This window comes from Hyposmocoma kahamanoa, unplaced genomic scaffold (assembly GCF_003589595.1).
Source record: "Hyposmocoma kahamanoa isolate Upper Pololo Valley unplaced genomic scaffold, ASM358959v1 226, whole genome shotgun sequence".
Classification (NCBI taxonomy): Eukaryota; Metazoa; Arthropoda; class Insecta; order Lepidoptera; family Cosmopterigidae; genus Hyposmocoma; species Hyposmocoma kahamanoa.
This window is the reverse complement of record NW_020653745.1, coordinates 950,233-971,053: the sequence shown is the minus strand read 5'-3', so window position 1 is coordinate 971,053 and position 20,821 is coordinate 950,233. Positions and strand designations below refer to the sequence as shown.

The 20,821-nt window shown below is 37.2% G+C and overlaps 1 protein-coding gene across 3 annotated transcripts in view; it reads left to right on the top strand.

Annotated features, from left to right (window-relative positions):
• The window catches only part of LOC113228333 (ATP-dependent Clp protease ATP-binding subunit clpX-like, mitochondrial), a 63,059-nt gene extending 45,165 nt beyond the window's left edge, over window positions 1–17,894 (top strand). For 2 of the 3 annotated variants that reach the window (XM_026461598.1, XM_026461597.1), the window contains exons 5-11: window positions 167–292; window positions 8,604–8,748; window positions 11,167–11,258; window positions 11,712–12,154; window positions 15,037–15,165; window positions 15,233–15,391; window positions 16,603–17,894. In XM_026461598.1, coding sequence (XP_026317383.1) covers window positions 167–292; window positions 8,604–8,748; window positions 11,167–11,258; window positions 11,712–12,154; window positions 15,037–15,165; window positions 15,233–15,391; window positions 16,603–16,644 — 1,136 coding nt within the window. In that variant the 3' untranslated portion in view covers window positions 16,645–17,894. Of the gene's footprint in view, window positions 1–166; window positions 293–8,603; window positions 8,749–11,166; window positions 11,259–11,711; window positions 12,155–15,036; window positions 15,166–15,232; window positions 15,408–16,602 lie in introns of all 3 variants that reach the window. The other variant, XM_026461599.1, reaches the window with a different exon arrangement.
• The last annotated feature ends 2,927 nt before the right edge of the window (window positions 17,895–20,821 follow it).

Genomic DNA, 20,821 nt, shown 5'->3' with positions numbered 1-20,821 from the left:
TAATTCATATATTTTTTAGTTAATTTGCTTTTGAAGGAGTCGATGTCATCACTAAATACATCCATCTAAATCAGGGCTGCTAGCCTATGATAGAGATATCACATGACGGAACACCCGGTGGAAGGTACGGGAGTGGAGAGAGTGATGTGTGACTTGGTTGGCACAGACCTGCTGCACCTGTCGCAGGCGGGGTCGGCGGGCGGCGGCGCGGGCGCCGAGGTGCTGGAGCGCACGCACCACGAGCTGCGCCTCGACAAGAGCAACGTGCTGCTGCTCGGCCCCACCGGATGCGGTCAGTATCTCGTTTACCTACCTGTAATACTGCGGTTCATTTAGTCGAATTCAAAAGTGCACTTCAAAAACCATTAACATTAGGTTGATTTTTAGCATTAACATATTCCGATTTGTTGATCGCTCAGATCATTTTGATGCTGGTCATACGGAATTGCAAATGGTGTGGTTCCTAATCGATATTACTTATAACAATAATAATCATCATTTATTACAGGCAATTTGACCCTTATTTCCCACCCCTCGTGGGAGAATGGCATAAGTGGAGTTACATCAAACATGTTTATTGCTCCGTTAGATACAGAAAAATATAACCCACATCCTCCAATTTTTATCTACAGTATTAGTCGACAGAATTACAAATACAAATATGCAAATTTTCTGTATCTAATAGAGCAATAAACGTTTTTGACGTAACTCCACTTATGCCATTCTTCCATGAGGTGTGCGTGTTAATTACAGTAATTACAATAAACTGGTGAAAACATTTTGTAAATGAAAGATAAAAATGAAAGATTAATTCAAAATTCATTACCATAAATTTAAATTGAAATAATAATAAAAATAAAAATTTCTAAAATTAAATATTAAAAAACTAAAATTCAATGTATCAATAAAGAAAAATTTGTTGTAATACTTCGTAATGTTACAAGATTTACTTTTTAATTTCTTCTTTTAAAAGAAGCGTCGGCTGTCAGCGATTTCACCGCTTCTTTTTAATCTAATATGAAAACAAATGAACTGACGCGCCGGCGCGCCAGACCGTGCACAATCCAAGTCTGCTATTTGCCAGATAACATCTTCAGACTATCGCCGACCGATGAAAGTGGACAATTGAGATCCCATTTCTAGAGTCCCTTAGGGGAATATGCCTTACGAATGCGCAGTGGTGTTAAGTCAATGTCACGATTCAATTTAATTTGCTTATATGTGAAATAAAAATATATTTTAATTTCTTAAGGTAAAACCGTATATCGAAATATGAATCTTATCATTAAGGTGTATAACATACAAGCCTGTTTCTAAACCGACTTCAAAGAAAGGAGAAGGATTTTTTGTGTGATTATTTTTTGTTAGATAGAGGGTCTTATTTAAATTTGAAGAAAATATGCTGCCTGTAAGGTTGGTTTTTTGTTAAAAAAAAAGAAATTATTCATACAAAAGTTTTTGCATGAATGTGTTCAGACGGTACGTGTTTTCTATTTACGCGAGTATTAAAGTGCTAGACCGAATGTCGAAATGCCTACCGAATCACCTTTTTTTCTTTTTTTTACATTTCTGCACATTTGCGCCGCCTAATTTTATAATTGCAAATTTTTTCCATACTTTTTGAACTTACTCACAACCCATTGTTTTTTATTCTAATTTCAAATTCCATGCATATCGGTTAATTGGGTGAAGAACGGTCGAGTAGTTCTATTAGATTGTGCAATTTGTGTAGTTGCCAAGAAAGCTACACGCGTTAAGCGTGGACAATGCATATAAGACCAATAAATTTTTTTCGGAGCTAAATGATTTTTATTCAAAATCAACTTGTATTACAAAAAATAAGTTTTTTTTAGTAAAATACTAACAACCTCCCTGGACTGTATTACTAATATCACTAAATCGATTTATTAGCCTGTCTTGATTAAGTTTTATAAATTTTAACAGAACACATGAACTAACTGCCCCTTAAAAACCAACGATATTATAATATAATCTAATAATGAAATAGTTATTTTTTTACGATATGTGTTCTCATTTGTAATAAAAATTAATATACCTATATTTGTATATATATGTTAGATTATATAGATAACATATATACGTATATATGTTAGTCAACTAACACAAAAATAATTATTTCATCTTTAAGTATCCTAAAAGAACCAATAGTCTTATTTCAAAATCAAAATTAACTTCATTTCGTAGGCAACCAAATAAAATTTTTTAACATTTTAAAAAATAATTTTTAAAACCAAACTGTCTTATCGTTTATGTAATCCCTAACAGAGTAATATCCTCTCTTTAGTAAGGTTGCCTTTACATGATTTCTGAACTTATCAAAGAATTGGTCCAAAACACCTTTTGGAATCTTATTACAATACTTAGTACCTTTTGCCCCACAAAAGAACCATGAACCCTCTGAACTTCGGTAACTCAGCTTCCATTTATGTCTAGCATAAAAATTCTACTATAAAAACATAATATTTATCGCGGTACACCACGAGATGTTAATTATGCGTATATTTTATTATCACAAAATATGTATTTCATCTTTAAATACCTTAAAAAACAATACTCTTGTTTTACTATAAAGACATTATATTTTTCGCGGTGCCATACAAAGTGCTGTGCCACCACTGTGCGTCGTCCCGTCGTGCCGTGCACGGCACTGATATGTGTGGTTAGACCTTACTGCGTCCAGCTAAAGACAACAATGTTTGTGGTTTTCCCCAAACAATGCCCTCTACTGACATACTTAAACGGAACTTGTAAATATAGCTACACTGTCTGTTCAAATGAAAACCTTGATATTTGTTGGATAAAAGCCAAAATCAATGATTGGATTCCAATACTGATAAAGTCGCCATAAATTATATATATACATACATATGTATACACGTACTATCACATTTATCAACATTAAATATTTTTATGTGAAAAATGTCAGTAGAGAGAAAGCGCATGTCAAAATAAAATCATTCAAAGGCAATATTTCACCACGGTAGTGTTTACGCTTCTGCTGATAAAATCTGCCAAGAGCGAGTTGCTCGCAAAGTTACAAGGATCTGCATGTGTTAAAGTTATTGGTTATTATTTACCATTTGCCAATTATCAAAGCATAGCAGGCCAGAGTGATCCACTAGGTGTGATACCCTCTTCGTTCGCATCAATATAAGAAAAGAAAAGAAGTATTTTGTGTGAAACCTCTTAAGTATGTTTGTTAAATCACGAATCTCGGGTTTCGCAACAATAAACAGTATCCAACTTCGTAATAGGGTATATGTGTCAGTTTGCTGGTGATGAAGAGTACCTTGTAACCGATTTTAAGTCACATGTACAGTCAAGAGCACATCAAACTTGACACTTCGTACTTTGGACCGTTCTTATCGTAAGTGGCTACGATAAGAACGGTCCAAAGCACAAAGTCTAACTCTATAGTTGGATTTAAGTCTCAAGTGTCAAGCTAGACGTGCTCTTGACCCTGTACCTACTCTTAGAGCATATTATATTAGTTACAGGTTTATTTGATGCAAGAATTAATCCTTAACACCATGACATAAGATTGGCACAAATAGATATTTTTTAGAGCGTAATATATACCTATTCACTCGGGCTTTGAAAAGCTCTAAATAGTCCGTTAGGGAAAACGCAATTACCGGCTGTGTATGCCATTCTTTTGCCATATATTTCGAATGTTTGGAAAAAACATTATTCGAAGAAAAGTTGCTACATACTCGATCCAGAAAGACGTGCAATAGGAGGTGACCTAGACTACCGTCTAGGTACCGTGTAGGCTACCGCGTTTCAATGTAAACTCATAGGTTTATTAACATTTGTGTAATAAGCATTTTTCCTTGTTTTATACAATCCCATACAAGGCAATCTACATAAAACTTTATTACCCCCAAACACCTTCCAGCAAAAGAGCATCCCCAAAAAGAAGATGCCTTACCCAACTCCAAGCCGTATATCATCCATATAAGGTTCGCAAGTAATCCTCGGTTGCATAATGGCTTTATTACCGTGAAATGAAGCTACTTATTTACATTTTTAAATATTTTATGCTTGATGTCAATTTTGTGCTTGTTTTGTGACATGTAATGGGAATAAGGCGTGGTCTTAATGATCTTTATAGTGGCTTTAACTATATAGCTGTTTAAAGGGGGACCACTGGTGATATTCACCTTTTATTAAACTGCTCGCGATTTCGTTCTATACGCACTTTTTTATATTTCTGTTAGAAATTAATATAAAAGATAATGTACTGTATCAAGGCATACAAATACGTCTCGCTTGGGTCTCCTCTAGTTTTCGACCGTATTCCACCACGCTAGTTTAATTCAGGTTAAACTTACAACTTCAAGTGACATGTGGACCGACCATTTAGCTTGAGTAAAGAGCGTTTCACTCTGTACGTAATATAATAGATCAGGCAAATAATAAATGAAATTAAGAGGTGACGTTTGAGAGTTGAAGTTTTTAGAGCTGTAGTGATGGAAAATCGAATAATGATGTAAAAACAATCGATTTAAGTATCTTATCGAGATAATTTATAATGAAGTGAGAATCGATTTATAGACTGTAGTTTAGAACAACAAAAAGGATTTTATTATTATGTTACTAAAAAACTAACTAAACTATTCGCAAATTCAATTAAAAAAAACAATAATAAACAAACGAAGTTTTTTAAATTTTTATTGAATTGATATTCGATTATTTTTTGTGAAATTACTCCACTAGTTTGTTATAGTTATTAATATAAAGATTGAACACCCAGATCAGGATCGAAGGAATTTTTTCTGAGTGTTCGATCTTTGTATTAATAAATAATCGTAACAAACTAGTGGAGTAATTTCACAGAAAATAATCGAAATCCAATCCACTAAAAATTTAAAATACAGTGAATAGCGACATCTCTCGCCAGGACTGGTAGCTGTAAAGGTACTAACTGTGTGATAAATCTTTCATAGATTTCTCATAGATGGCGCTACGACTAAAAAGTCGTTGAAAAACTAAATACAAAGACACGACGCAAGCGTGAGGTCCGTTGGCTCGTTCCGTGGCTTAGTTGGTATAGCGTCTGTCACGGTATGCAAGACGTCGGTTCGAATCCGACCGGATCGAAGGAATTTTTTCTGAGTGTTCGATCTTTGTATTAATAATTAAAACGAAAAGTCAACAACAAAGCATAAAATCAACAGCAAATTTGAACAGTGACTCCCAAAAACATCATGCAAAACAAAAGAAAACGACCCGCTAACAAGGTCATTGTAATACAATTTGCACACGTATTAATACAAGATACGCAATAAGTGATTCGATTTATCGATTCCATGGTGTAAATCTCTATGATTAAATATTCCGTTTTACGAATGAAGTAGTTGTGGTAATTTATTTTTATCTTTATCAGTTAATTTTCAAAATTACAACTGCAACATATACTTTTTGTTTTTGATACATTGTAACAAATTTACTATTTTTTTTTTGTAAGCTGCTTAGAAGATTAGTTAAAAATACTACGCATGCAACGTAATAATTTGAAATGTTACAGTACCCATCCTATTTGAAATGGACTATAGTACCAAAAACAAAACTATTTTTATTTCGTAGGTAAACAAATTACACTTGATTAACATTGATTAATCACTTATTCATACGTTAGGCATTTCATTCAGACGTTTGTTTCAAATTTATTGTTTACAATACTTCTTTAGAGCTAAACGGGTCACTACCGTGGACTTTTTTGTCACCTAAGTATGCAGAGGTTGTATGAAAACATTTATTATAAAGTTTTTTGTATCATTATGGTTTTAAGCTTCGTAAATGGCAAACTTTGTATGTGTGATTTTGTTTTTAATTATTATTAAAGAGGCGTTGCCCCATAAAGTAGACATTTTTTAAATATTTCTCATTACACTTGATAAAAATAAAATCTTTAATTGATCGAACATCGAACCGGGACGAGCTCGAAATGCCACCCTGAACAAATGACGCCGGCCAGCTTGGCATCGTAAGTCAACATAATTACTCCGACAGAGGTTGTATATTATTTTTCTGACTTATTTACGACCTATTCCCATCGACAGGGGATATTTTTTTCTGCAACAGACGCGTGCGCTTTAAAAGGTAATCTTTATTTCGTTATACAGCTCAAAATTGGACCAATTATTTCGATTTTATGGTAATTTCATTGTTAAAAAACCAATTCACGCGCCATATTCGTCGTTTACCTTGTAACATCAAGGTTTTAAGTGTTTTTATCATAAATTGATTCGCAAACTGTATCTACTAATATTGCAACATGGAAACCCTGATTTAGATGAGAAAAAAATTTGGACAATAAAAACTGACGCACGACAGTTTGAGGTTTATCGCCATCATCATCAACACTTTATATATCCTAGTGCTGGGCACAGATATCTAAGGAAATAGTTTACGTTTTACATTCCAATGGATGTGAACCTTTGACGTATAGGTTTCATCACGATTTTTTCTTCACCGTTAGCGAGAGGTAAGTATTGTTACGTAACGTTAAAGTCACAGATTCATGGCTCTTCGGGGATTCGACCATGCTCTAATTAGAGAATTGACATCTCCCACTAAGCTATCACAGCAACAGTGTACACTTAAAGCAAAGATCGTGTATTTGTGTATCGTGTATTTATCGTGTAGCAAAAGACCATCGATGAGGAAAAAGCGAAACAATACCGTGATGTGAATCAGGTATAACATTGGGACAAAATTTGTATGCTAAGTAAAGGCTTAAGGCTTATGCCTCTGTCAAGAGAAGCGCGACGGCGGAAACCATTTAACCTAACTTAAAACGCCGAAATCACATAACGAATTAGTCGCGTTAAACCGTTATTTAAGAAATCTGCTAATGGCGTATTGGTAGTTATTAATAATCCCTCGGACGTTCGATTTAAACAAACGTAGCTGTTTGAACGACAAACTTTGCCACACTTTGTGACAAATCATAATCATGTGTTACATTTGTCTTCAATTCTAGTTATAACAAACATTCATTGACGACAATTCGGACGCACAAACTAAACTGAATTTAAGGTTACATTTTTATTTAGAACGGACAAAGGTTTATTATAGCTCCGTCCTTTGGTCGTAAACTAATTGGATAGCTCCATATTGAAATCACGTTTTGTGTCCTTTACTTATTGTTAACAAAAATTACTGAAGCTGCCATTATCTAGGTGCACAAAAGTGCAGCTCTTTATACAAAGTAAATTAAAAATGAATTAAGTAAGTAGTAAAGTGCCAGAAAGTGCTCATTGCAACGAAACCTGTAGGGCTAGAACAATAGGGATAGATAGTTAGAGATAGAGGAATAGATAGAGATATTGCTATTCACTCTCGCGCAAGTCGCGCCCTATCGTGCTAGGCCTACTGGACAGATGGAAGCGGTAAAAGAAATCAAAGTTAAAGGAATATACGACTCATTTTCACTCAAAGTGAGGCTTTAGACCTTTTACCAAAATAACGCTCTCGCTACCGCTTAAGTACTAAGCTCTCAATTACTTATAACGACATGACTCGATGCGGGTTAACCCAAGAGTAACACTTTCGTATGAGCAGCGTGTATCGTTGCGGACGTAGACAAAGATTTATGTTGTGTTATTTACGTTTATCTGATCACTCGATAACTGCACTTTAATGAAGTTTTAAATAAAAATGGCTATAAATAACTTTTTGTTTGTATTCGAATCAGATTCGTTTATTTCCTGTTAATTTATTTATTCAAGTTACCTCGAAGACTTTTCCAAATTAATGGCTATTGTGACCACCTTATTATCGCATGTAATATGTACCATGTCTTCTTGTTTCTATTTAAAACGTAGGCTCTTTTCTATAATGTAATCGCCAACCACCTCTGTTCAGTGTCCTGATTTTTGTTTTGTGAACTTGCTGATGTTCGGTTTTGAAAGCTGAGTAAGATGCGTACGCGTACCATCGTCGGTCACATCGTCGTTTAACATCAGGTGAGGTTTTTTTATGATACTGGCTGATGGCCAAACGTGAGTCTAGTTCTATATTAAAAATAAAAAACCTTACTTTGTTGCAACCAAAATGTCAAACGATATGTGTTATTTACAACGTTTTTCTGTAAAGTTATTTATCGGTTGGTAAACTTGTCTCAACTTAACCAGGAGCTTAGTGTATGTTGAGGGTCCTATAATAAAAGTTCTTTCTTAATGATTTCTTGATCTTCGCACTATTAATCCTTGAAATGGTGGACTGTATACATCATGAAACTTTTCAAATACACTTAACTCTTGTCTGACTGAATTATAAGACTTATTAAGGATCTTGCTAGATCTCCCATATATTATTATTATATATAGCGGCATGGCGTCTCCGACTCCGTACCTCTCTAAACAATGCGGCCGCGCCCGGCCAATCATAGCTCACGAAACTACCTCGTGAAGCTCAGTAGTCCTCAATCGATACTTTGACCGACCAAGTGCGCTTCCGCTAACTAGAATATTTCAATGCAGTACTAACAATTTTCAAAGATCAAACCGGTGCTTATGAATCGGTTGCATAACTCTTAGATTGTATTGCTCTCAAAGAACTCTCGTCAATTCCAGGTAAAACCCTCCTAGCGCAAACGATAGCACAATGCCTGGACGTGCCGTTTGCGATTTGCGACTGCACCACACTCACGCAGGCCGGCTACGTAGGAGAGGACATCGAAAGTGTCATTGCGAAGCTGCTACAGGACGCCAACTTCAAGTAAGTACCCTAAGTGCAATAAACACGAGACAGGGGCATGTTTGACAACTATATATATATATACTTCCCGATGAAATGAGATACTTATTATAGCGTTGTTGTATCTCAACCATATCTGTTAGATTCCATTTTCTTGAAAGCTATGCCAAAGAGAAATATTTAGGGGGGAAAATGCCGAACTACTGCCGAATTTCCTGTACTATGAATACCAAAATAACGATAATTCCAGAATACTCAGACCAAAACCAACTTAGAAATGTTCGTTTCTTAAATTGGCCCAAATCGGAAATCGACCTCCTCATCAAGCGCCCATAATACTAACTGCTGTGCCACCGAAGAGCATGAGCACACCCCGTAAACTGAACCCGACCACGCGCCGCAGGCCGAGCCCGACCCCACCGTAGGCGAGGTACAGGGCTCGTATTCGTATAAAATCGGTACTGAGTAATATTAATAGCGGTAACTTAACTGCAGGACTATTCTTTGCTATGTCGGAGGCTTTTGACCATATCTCGTATAACTAATATTATACGCAAGCGAAACAACAACAGGCCATACAAAACAGTAGTTGCAATTGACAAATTACAACCATGGTTAAAACTGTCAGCGTCCACATTTGTCGCATAACGATTCTAGCAATAGTTCAGAAAGCGTAAACTAATCTAAATAACGTTCACTTAATTTTTTTTTTCTCTTTTAATTGATTTGTATTGATATGATATTTGTTACATGATGTACACTTTTTTTTACCTTATTATATTAAATTTTATTGAATTATATCTGGATGTCGATTAAATATTCGAATCATTATAAAAATCTAACTATAGGCTAATCATACTGTATTATTTATATGCGTGTATATAAACGTCACTTGGGAAATCGTGATATTCCAGGTCCATAACCAACTCCATGGTCAGAAATATGTTGAGTTCTGCATACTGATGGAAGCGATCTGAGCTCCAATGGTAACGCAAATAGCAACCCTATGGGCCCGTGAATGGTGGCAATTCGCGGTCCGAATGGATATATCTGACTATGGCCGTGAACGTTCTGTTTATTTCTCACGAATTCAACAACGACCTGTCAATATCACGACGTCCAAAGTAGCAACCATGCCAAAGAAGTACAGATGGAAGCGATCTGTTGTCGATGTTGAACGGTAAACGCAGGTAGCGGCCGTTCGGGCCGGTGGATAGGTAATCCACGGCCCAAGTTAGACATCATTGAGTTAGTTGTTGTTCATCGTAAAACGATACGTACACGAGGTCGTGTAGTATCCAGGATGGCCGAACTGTAGAATAGTTTTATTGTAGATCGTTAAAATAATTATTCACACTTATAATTTTAAGTATTTGAATATAAAGAGTATTCATTTTTACTTAATTTTCTCGTCAGCCAATCGGCGGCCGTTTCCGCCACATCCCACCTTGCTACTAAAAAGTAGGGTTGAGTGGAGGGACAGGGTGGCGGAATCGGCCGGTGCTCAGTCGAGTGGTGTGTAGGAGTCCGAAAGGCTAAAGACGAGTAAATTACGTACATAAAGTGGATGTATTACATTGTTAAGGAACATATTGTGATCAGTTACGGAAAATAGAGTAATATTTTCTATCAACTTGGTATTATTTCACGTCCACGGAGAGCACTGCAACAATTGGTTCTACAAAGTGATGGATATGATAATTACTATTAAAGAAAATAAAATCTTGAACATTCATAGTATAGAGACTTTCCTAGTTTGACAGTGTTGAGGCGTGTAGAAATTTCAATTTTCAAAAAAAAAATTCTGTGATATTTTTCCTTCAATTTTCCACATTTGAAGTTGACACCTGTCAAAAGTTAAAGTTACTGAACGAAAATGACGGAGTCATTAAATAGCAGATTGTACAACAAGTGGATACTTAAGTCGAAGGTAAAATGGGTTTTACGAACGAGTATATGCACTCTACTTTTCACGTCGATTGCGAGGAAATTAAATAGCAATATTACAAATAAACGATTATTTAATTAAAATTGAATGTAAAATTACACCAATTAGACATATTTAATGTGATGGTTTTTTATTTTGCGTGCTGCATATAATCCTACTTTATGCAGCCTACACCCAGCATAAATACAAACTTTAAGAGCATGAGAAGTGGAAAAGTTTTTTTTGCTGTACGTGGCTTACAGCTATACCGGTTTATTTTATAATACACGCTAAATAAAACTTTAGTAGATATTTCTAAACGCAGAATATAATTGAACCTGCGAAATTATATTTTTGTGTGACCTTTTTTTTATTCCAGTTGTCGTCATACATCAAACTTTGAACTCGATACAGTTGAATATGTATTAGTCCTTGTCAATTGTACAAGTACAATAAAAGTTACTTTTACACATGTAGTTTTTATATTGGAAATATGATTTGTTGTGTTGCAGTGTTGAGCGTGCACAAACGGGCATAGTGTTCTTGGACGAGGTAGACAAGATCGGTGCCGTGCCCGGTATTCACCAACTTAGGGATGTCGGAGGTAAGTCCTTTTGCACTATTGCCAGATTCAATTTAGAGTTTACTACAAGCCGTGTTATGGTACATTGGTAACTTAATAAATTACAATTAGACGGTTATTCCTTTTACCCCGTCGATATTATATTTTCAAAAAAAAAGTTTCATCATCTGCTGGAACACTGTCACTCGTGTTGCCAGTATATTGTTTTTTTTTAGTTATTTATTCTACTAAAGTTAGTTTCGTGAAAGCGTTGTTCGCTCAGGAGCAGCTAGTGGTTGCAGTCGGTAAATAGCTTATCGACCATCGACTGAGTAAATAAATAATCGGACTTGCTACCTTAGTAAGTTTGTGGAAGGAAACTCAGTTCAGGTTTACTCCTGCGTATCGAACGTCGCCTGTTCCGCGAAAGCTGCACTGGGCCCAGTGAGTTTCGCGGGGTCGGCGACCGGTCTCGAGCCCGCTGACGGTTCCCAGGCGAGGGCGTGCAGCAGGGCATGCTGAAGATGCTGGAGGGCGCCGTGGTGTCGGTGCCCGAGCGCAACAGCCGCAAGCTGCGCGGCGACGCCGTGCAGGTGGACACCACCAACATCCTGTTCGTGGCCAGCGGCGCCTACAACGGCCTGGACCGCCTGGTGCAGCGCCGCAACAACGAGAAGTACCTGGGCTTCGGCGCCTGGGACTCGCGCTCGGGCCGGCGCGCCGCCACCGCCGCGGCCGCCGCCGACGCGTCGCCGCTGACGTCGGCCACGGCCGAGAACGACGAGCGCGACGCCTGGCTGCGCAAGGTGCAGGCGCGCGACCTCATCGACTTCGGCATGATCCCCGAGTTCGTGGGCCGCTTCCCCGTGCTGGTGCCCTTCCACTCGCTCAACCAGGAGCTGCTGGTGCGGATCCTCACCGAGCCCAAGAACGCCATGGTGGGTGGGCGCGAGGCCGCGGCGACCCCGCTCGAACGGGCGTAGCCTTCGCTCGTGCTCTTTTTCTGCTTGCGGACAAAATGGTCAACTGCTAGTACCGTGCTTGACCTTTGATAGATTGAGCGAATAGTTACGAAAATTAGTTGTCCTAATTAATCGGGCCGCACTAACACTGATTTTCATTTCACTTAAACAGTCAATAAAGACTTCAAAATGGTCCAAATTGTAATTCCCTGTCGTTCTGTTTTGTTGGTAAGTGACCACCAAAGTGACACAAATACACACATGTATTAAAAAAGTCATTTCCTGAGGCTCTAGCGACAAAAAATACTCGTTTCTCTGGCATTTTATAAACAATAAAACGTAATTATAATAAGACATTTTATAAATTATATTATTTGGTACTGAAAAATATGTGAGATTGTACGAGTACGAACAAAATTAATTTTTTAAGAAATTTAATAAAATAGATCGCAAAATTAGGTTTTGGTGCCACAATTTCTTTATACAATTTTATATTACAATAATAACGCATAGAAACCTAGCCCGCACACGCTAAGTGAGGCAAATTGTAGGACGCCCTATGGGCTTACACGAGCGAGCGGGCTGTCAGTGCTCAAGGTCAACTTGCACCGCGAGCAGCTCAAAAATTTTTGCTAAAAATGACGAAATGTGCGGTAATTGGGTTTAAAAATAGATCAAACAAATATAAAATAGACACTAACATCACATTCCACAAGGAAGTAACGCGTTTCAATTTGTATTTTTATATAAATATTCATTAAAACAGAATATTAATTTCGTTGCAACAAGATACGAAAATGTTGCAAAGTAACGGGATTTTTCTCCCCATTTTACTATTCTGTTTCAAAATAATTATATTACGTAATTTTTTGAGAATAGGCAATATCGCGACGGTTGCAAAATTTCTACAAATGTACACCGCCGCAACAACATTGTAGAGAATTTACGTTAGCTATTTTTACGAAATATATTTAGTATTTGCCTTCATTAGTTTCATGTGAAAAATCATTATTCTTGTTCATCATACACTCATTTAAAAGAATTGTCTTGCCCAGACTTAAAAGTTCTTAACTAAAATTATTTCAGGAAACTAACTCTGACTAAAAAGTCATCGTCAGTTCTCCAAAATCGTGTATAAATAACTTTCAGGTTCAGGTTCTTAATTGTTATCGTGTACTTTTCATGTAAACATACCCACAGATAATATCAGGCTATTTATATATTCAAATTCGATAGTCGCACTCGCTTGTAGGTTTTCGTTCATATATGAGTTAAATAAGAATTGGGTAGTATTTAATAAGGTGCCTACAGATTTGCTCGACATTGTGGATCGACAGTAACGATTGAGAATTATAGACGTTTTCGAGGGGTTTTAGAGTACTTATTACGAATGTAGCATTAATTTCTAAATCCAAGATGGTTGACAACAAATTTCAAAAATGTATTTTTGGTAAACCATAAGGAAATAGCATGTATATCTGAATACAAGATGGGGGACAAGACTTCTAATTCTTCTTCTTCTAATTCTTTGCCATCTTGGATTTAGAAATATGTGCTATATTCGGAATGAGCAGCCCCTAATACCTGGAAAACGACACCCAACTTGCCATTATTCGAAAAATCGTGCCCGCCATCTTGGATTTAGAAATTAGTGCCATGTTCTTAATGAGCACCCCCAAATACCTCGAAAACGACACCCGACTTGCTATTATTTGAATAGTCATGTCCGCCATCTTGGATTTAGAAATAAGTGCTATATTCCTAATGAGCACCCCCAAATACCTCGAAAACGATCCCCAACTTGCCATTATATGAAAAATCGTGCCCGCCATCTTGGATTTAGAAATGAGTGCCATATTCGTAATGAACACCCCCAAATACCTCGAAAATGATACCCATATTGCATTTATTTCAAAAGTCGTGTCCGCCATCTTGGATTTAGAAATAAATGCCATATTCGTGATGAGCACCTCGAATACCTCGAAAACGATTCCCATATTGCATTTATTTGAAAAGACGTGTCCGCCATCTTGGATTTAGAAATGAGAAAAGTCGTGTCGCCTTTGTATATTCAGATGTAAATGCCATTTCCATAAGGAATATCAAAAATAAATTTTCTGTCCTGTCACTTGACGTTGTCGACAATATCGAGCATATCTGTAGGCACCTGATCGACAAAATCGAGCAAATCTGTAGGCACATCTAACTTAACGATGAGTTAGGCAAGATACAATTTCCCCACTTTTGAGGGAAATGTTATTCCATGGCATCATTATTTGTATATTTGTGTGCGTGCCGACGAGCGTAAATACAAGTTGCTTACGCCTACATGAATTTGGTTTTTGCCTCACTTGTGACAGGTCGTTTTTTATGAAACTATCATTCTATGCGTTATTGTTCTAAGAATTTTATGATGTCAGTAAATTGTAAATTCATTCGGCTTGTTTGATATATGAATATATTTTTAACCGTATTCAAAGATAATGTTTAAAACATTAAAATTCTGTGAAAGTGTTTGTATTAAAGTATTTAAATTTATTTATTAATCTTAACAACATATAAATTTGAAGGATACATTTTATGAAATGTTACCAACTTTTGTTGTCCCGGTTTCTTCGTTACGTACAATGAATTGATCTCTTAATGAAATTGAGTTGACAAGCATTAAAAGTAATTTTGATCGATTTTATTCATTTACACGGACAAGCTACGCTTGACCAAAAAGCTGACTGTGCCAAAATTGTTCTGAGGCTACCCTCATACTGTCCCGTTTAAAAAAAGACACTCCGTGCATTTTAAATTGAAACCGCATTAGTGCGGCGCCCACTGCCCGCTTGTTGAGTGCGACGACGACGCAGGTGGCGCAGTACAAGCTGCTGTTCGCGATGGACAAGTGCGAGCTGACGTTCAGCGACGAGGCGCTGCGCGCGGTGGCGGCGCTGGCCATGGAGCGCAAGACGGGCGCGCGCGGGCTGCGGGCCATCATGGTGGGTGCGGCGGGAGGGCGAGGGGCGGGGCGGGCGGGGGGGCCGCGGCTGACGCGCGCTGTTGCAGGAGAACCTGCTGCTGGAGGTGATGTTCGAGGTGCCGGGCTCCGAGGTGGCGGGCGTGCACATCCACGAGGGCTGCGTGCTGCGCGCCGAGGCGCCCACCACGGCGCGGCGCCGCGACGCCGACGCGCCGCAGCCCGACGCCGTGGACGACTGGCCCTCGGTGCGCCTCACCAACTGTACGTAGTTAGCCGCCCAGCCCGAACCCCAAGAGCGGGACTTCCTTTCTCCTTCGCTTCTCGCGCCCCGCGGCCGCTGTGCGGGCAGGGGCGACGGCTTCCGCTGACCCAATGCTCAATTTATTTTTTCCTATTTCAAGTTTTTGTAATATTATCCGTTGGGTCCCTCGCATGCATGAAATCCGCAAAGCTCTTAATTGAATACTTAACTTTATCACACGAGACAGTCGCCTACAATGAACGCACGGGTGGCTTGTCCAGAGGTCACACGTGTAAACCCACGCGGCTCTGAAACCAACTTAATAAACTCGAGCCATTAAAAACCTTGAGCCTTCCGCTTCCGCTTCAAAATTTTACCGCCCACCTTACAGAAAATACTTTTCCTCACATCAACACGATGTTCTACTGTTTCTGTTCCACCTAAAATTAGGAGGACTTTTTTTACAAATTCAACAATTTGTGATTTTGACAGTTGGCCACGATGCTACTCACTTTGATAAGTTTAACTATGTAGTCAGATTTTTTTTATAAAAACGAAACGAATTTTATTATAAAACATTTACTTAAGTAATTTATGTGTCTATTGTAAGAAAATATTATATATGTATATGGGTATATCTGATGTGAATCATTCCGTTTATGGAAGTCAAAATTTTGGCATTTACCTACTTAAATGGGTCCCACTCTCGTGGACTCCCACTAACATCTCATACCCCTGCCACTTTTCTAGTATTTAGTATCTTAGTTGGCAGAGCGTTAACCACGTTGAGGCAACAGACACTGGTTCATATCCAATCAGGTGGAAGGAATTTAGTTCGAGTTTGTTCGACCTTTGTGTCAATAATAATAACTAGTAACGGTATGCTAAAAAACGTCGGTTCAAATCCGGTCGTTCAATCTTTGTATTAATAATTATAACAAACTAGTGGAGTAATTTCACAAAAAAGGATTGAATATCAATTCAATACAAATTTAAAATAACTAGTAAATTTATCAATTTTCCAACGAACTGTACATAATATTTTACTGAAATACATGTTAATAAAAATGAATGTAACTTCGACAGGTAATTTTTAAATTCCATTATTTGTATTTTTTTTTAAACTCACTTCATCGATCATTAAACTTAGTTCATTATCTTGGCTGATTTCTCATCGTTTGTCTGTCTAATTATTTTTATTTTTATAATTTCCAGAATGCAACTCCCGCGCCTTCTGTCACTCAGTGTGTGCTGTGAGCGGGTCCAGTATGGTGGTTACAAACATACGAACGAATTGCAATTTGTTAGCAAATATTTCGATCAAACTTCAGTAGAGACAATAGTGTTGGCGATTCTCATTTTTTTATTAGACGGCCCACTATTTTTGTTTAGTTTTCGTTTATGTGAGAAAAAGTAGGAAATTTTTTGTAGAAAGATTAAATGGATAACGTAAACGTATTTTACGTTCAATTGCCGGAATAAAGACCTCTCATGTGAAAACAATGTAGGGGTCTTTCAAAATGTTTCAATCGACATTATTTAGTGTAGTTTCCAGCTAGCATTTCATAAAAATGTGCAAATTTGGTAAATTATAAGGTAAGTTCACTATGAGAATTCCACAGGGCTTACGTAAAATTTTAGGAATTCTCTCTGGTAACTTCTGCAACTAACAAAGTAGCTGAAACAAATGTAATTATTATATTTTTCCAAGAAGAGTGGAATTTAAAGCTATATATTTTTTTATTACATAGCTTCAAATATAAATTTAAAGTTATCTACGAGACAACTTATTCCCTGACTGTACAATGATCTTACAAGTAGTTCCTTATAATTTTACGTTTTATATTGTGAGGAAGAAAAAAAAATTAAAAAAATTAAAAAAAACAAACGTGTATAGCCACCATGCAGCATTGCTCTTGTGATGTAAATTACTGTAAATAATAAATAAATAAATAGAACTAGATGTTTATTGTGTAAGGTTTAATAAGCCCAATTAAGTTGTAAGTACGAAAACACGAGAAATTCAAATAGTAAATTTACTTAAGTAACTGTCTTGGCCGGATACACTGAGCGAAATTGATTTTGACATATTGTTATGATACGTATTTTTTTAATTTATGTCCGAGTTGTGCTGTGATTGTACAAGGTGTAACCGCTCATGTGTGCACACGTTGCGGGTTCGTCTCGCTCGAGAACCTAATCTTAGCAACCCTTAGAACTTAAACTACACAGTTTGAGCCAATCAAGGACAATTGCTTGTGTATATTGTTTTCAAAATGTTGTTAATATTCTCGAGTCGATTACAACTCGATGTATGTACTATAAAAGATGTTACATCTTGTAAATATTTATATAAAGTGTATAGCGGTTATTTTCTTTTTTGTATGTACACGGAAATTTGTAACACTTATTCGGATCGTGAATGATAAATTTTCATAAATTATAATCACATCGCAACTCCCGTTAAATAGTCTAAGCCTATTTTGAATTTAAATATAAAGAAAACCAAATTCGCTTATTTTATTTCAAATCCATATCCTATACATATATTTTTTTATGTGACCAAGTGACGGGATGAACAAGCAGTGTTGAGCGTTAATCAATTAAATTTCAATCAATAATTCAATCAGATTAAAAAAAAATCAATTCAATTGAAATCACAATTGCGACGCGTCGCAATTGATTTAATTGCGATTGATTTTAATTGCAATTGAATTTAATTGCATTCGATTTCAATGGAATTGATTTTAATTGCAATTAAATTTGCAATTAAAAGACGATTGTGCGCTTCAGCAGCTGCATAGACGCTTACCCCTAAGATCGCTTGTAATGCAGTTTCCCGCGACCTTAACTAGGTCGTGCATTGCAGGTATATTATGAATGAAAATTAATACCATAATATTATATTGACTTGTTTACTACCGACTATTATTATTATGACACATTTACTAGATTCTATCGATCGTTCCTGTCGCCTATAAGCGATCGACAAATCGTTCAAAATGAAACAACTTGGTTTTTTTTTTTTTTTTTAATAAATAACGCACACACTACATAGCCCCGCACTAGGGAAACCCTGTGTCGCGGGTGCCATGGACACACATATAGACAAACACAAATTACACCCAAACGCACGAGAGAAATAATTGTAGGCCATACAAATATTTCTCCCGGCCCGGGAATCGAACCTGGGACCTCTGCGTGGCAGTCCGGCATGGTAACCGTTCGGCCACGGAGGCAGTTAAACTTGGTAGACATCACTTATTGATTTATCGGTGGTCGACAAAAGACACAAACTATCCGTAGTGGCGATCGGCATAAAATCCGATGTCAATCGTCTTTGTTGCTTACACATTTACTCGATTTTGTCCGGTCATAAGTGTCGATCGACAAAAATGCAATGTCGATCGTCTCTTGCTTCCACGTTTACTCACTTGATCACACGTCGATCATTAAAAAATCGAGCATATTATTATCTGTTGGCACTTTAACATAAATACATTTAACTGCTCGTGAAATAAAATATTATTATTACCGCAAATTCGGAACGGCGGCGGCGCGTACAACAAGCGTTCAAGATTTACGCGTACATTGCGCACAAACGTGTGTCTTGTGTTGAATACATCCAAAATAAGACGCAATGTACTCGCAAACTTTGAACGCTCTGCCATTCCGGATTTGCGGCCCGTACACACTACACACTCAACAATGATCCCAAATTAGTTAATGAATCCGATTTATCGGGTTTCACTCACTTTTCGTTAACGGATGTCAATAAAACTTGGAAAATAGGTGTTACGAGTACAGCGAACACGGATAAACAACTTTTGGGGTCGGTTTTTTTATAATAAAGTTATGATTATGAAGTTTTAAGCATCTTCTTAGGGGAAGATATTTTTCGTTCTGTGGGATATCTATTCCATTGTATTCCTTAGTATTCGATTTTTTTTTATAATAACTAAGTGACGAGATGAACAAGTCGTGCGCCTGATGGCAAGCGACACGCCTGTCCATGACAGTTGCAATACCTCTCAGAGCTTTAAATCACAAAGATCAGATCAGAAGACAGTTGTTGACAAGTCCATGTGCCTGGCGTTCCTCGTCGCAATTTTGAACGACTCAATAAAAAACTTTAATCTACTTTCATAGAAATTACTATAATGTTCTAAGGCGCGTTAACGACACGACATCTGGTACGAGTGCATGAAACTATTAGAGTTTTGTCAAAGAGTAGGTAACACACGTAGTGTATTAACACTGACCGTGGACAGACTATACCTGTGGGAAATCACCTAATAGGCATGCAGATAATAATATTAACTGTTTACCAAGAATACGTATTCATCTATAGTTGGGGTATTAACGGAAAACCCTTGTCAAAGTCTTTATTAGTTGCGCAATATATTACATTTTCCTTAGGCCCAGGAGCCTTCCACCCGGTCCTCAACTTTACTAGCGTAGAAAAAGTTTTTTTTATACCGCCGCTATGCAGGTAATGCAGTGCACGAACACGTGTCAGCTATGTCCACCTGTGACTGTCATACGGGTCAACCCACATAGGCTACACTCACACTGGCGGCACAGAGTCGAAGCGTCGCGTCGCGTCCTGTTTTCAACTACAACGCATGGCGGCGCGCGTCGTCGTTGTTCGCATTAACGCGCCCGGATCACAGTGCTAGACCAGTTCAGAGACTTTTGAACATTCGTGAATGGCGCTCATGCTCGACAGTACATAATGGTTGGTATCGATCTTAATAAAATTGCTCTTATATCTGAAGCTGAAGAGGAAGAATCTTATTAAACTTATTTTTATATAAAATAAACTGAAATTATATCAGAAGCTGAAGGGAGAAAAGAAAATGGAAATTTTGGGTTCCCGAGTTATGGAAGAAAAGACGTATACTTGACGAATACAAAACACTTTGTAGTAACGATTTAAGCCGAGACACAAGATATTTTTATAATTATTATGTTATATAAACATTAATATTTTTGGATTAAGTAAATTGATTTTTTGTCTTCATCCATTGTCGCGCTCTAATCTCGTCGCAGTTTGGTACTGTGCTACGTTTGGTGTGGTCGGCGTCAGACACGTCACAGCGCGCGATTAACGCACGGCGGCCGATTTTAGCGAAACCGACTTATAACAAAACTGATTTGCTAATTTATAACAAAAATGCTTTCAGGGGATTTTGGTTGCTTATTACAAAGAAAAGATTAAGTTTAAAAATACATTTGGATGTACAAAAATTCGAGCAAACATTATTTCGGGCAAATGTATTTTCGGACTTCTGATAGATAACTCTAAACAGTAAAACAAATACAGCAATATATTGTTAGTTATTTATTAGTAACATTTAATAAAAAGTCATTTTTAAAATAAAATTAACATCATATCAACTCTATAGTTTCTTTGTTCTAAATGTTTTTTTTT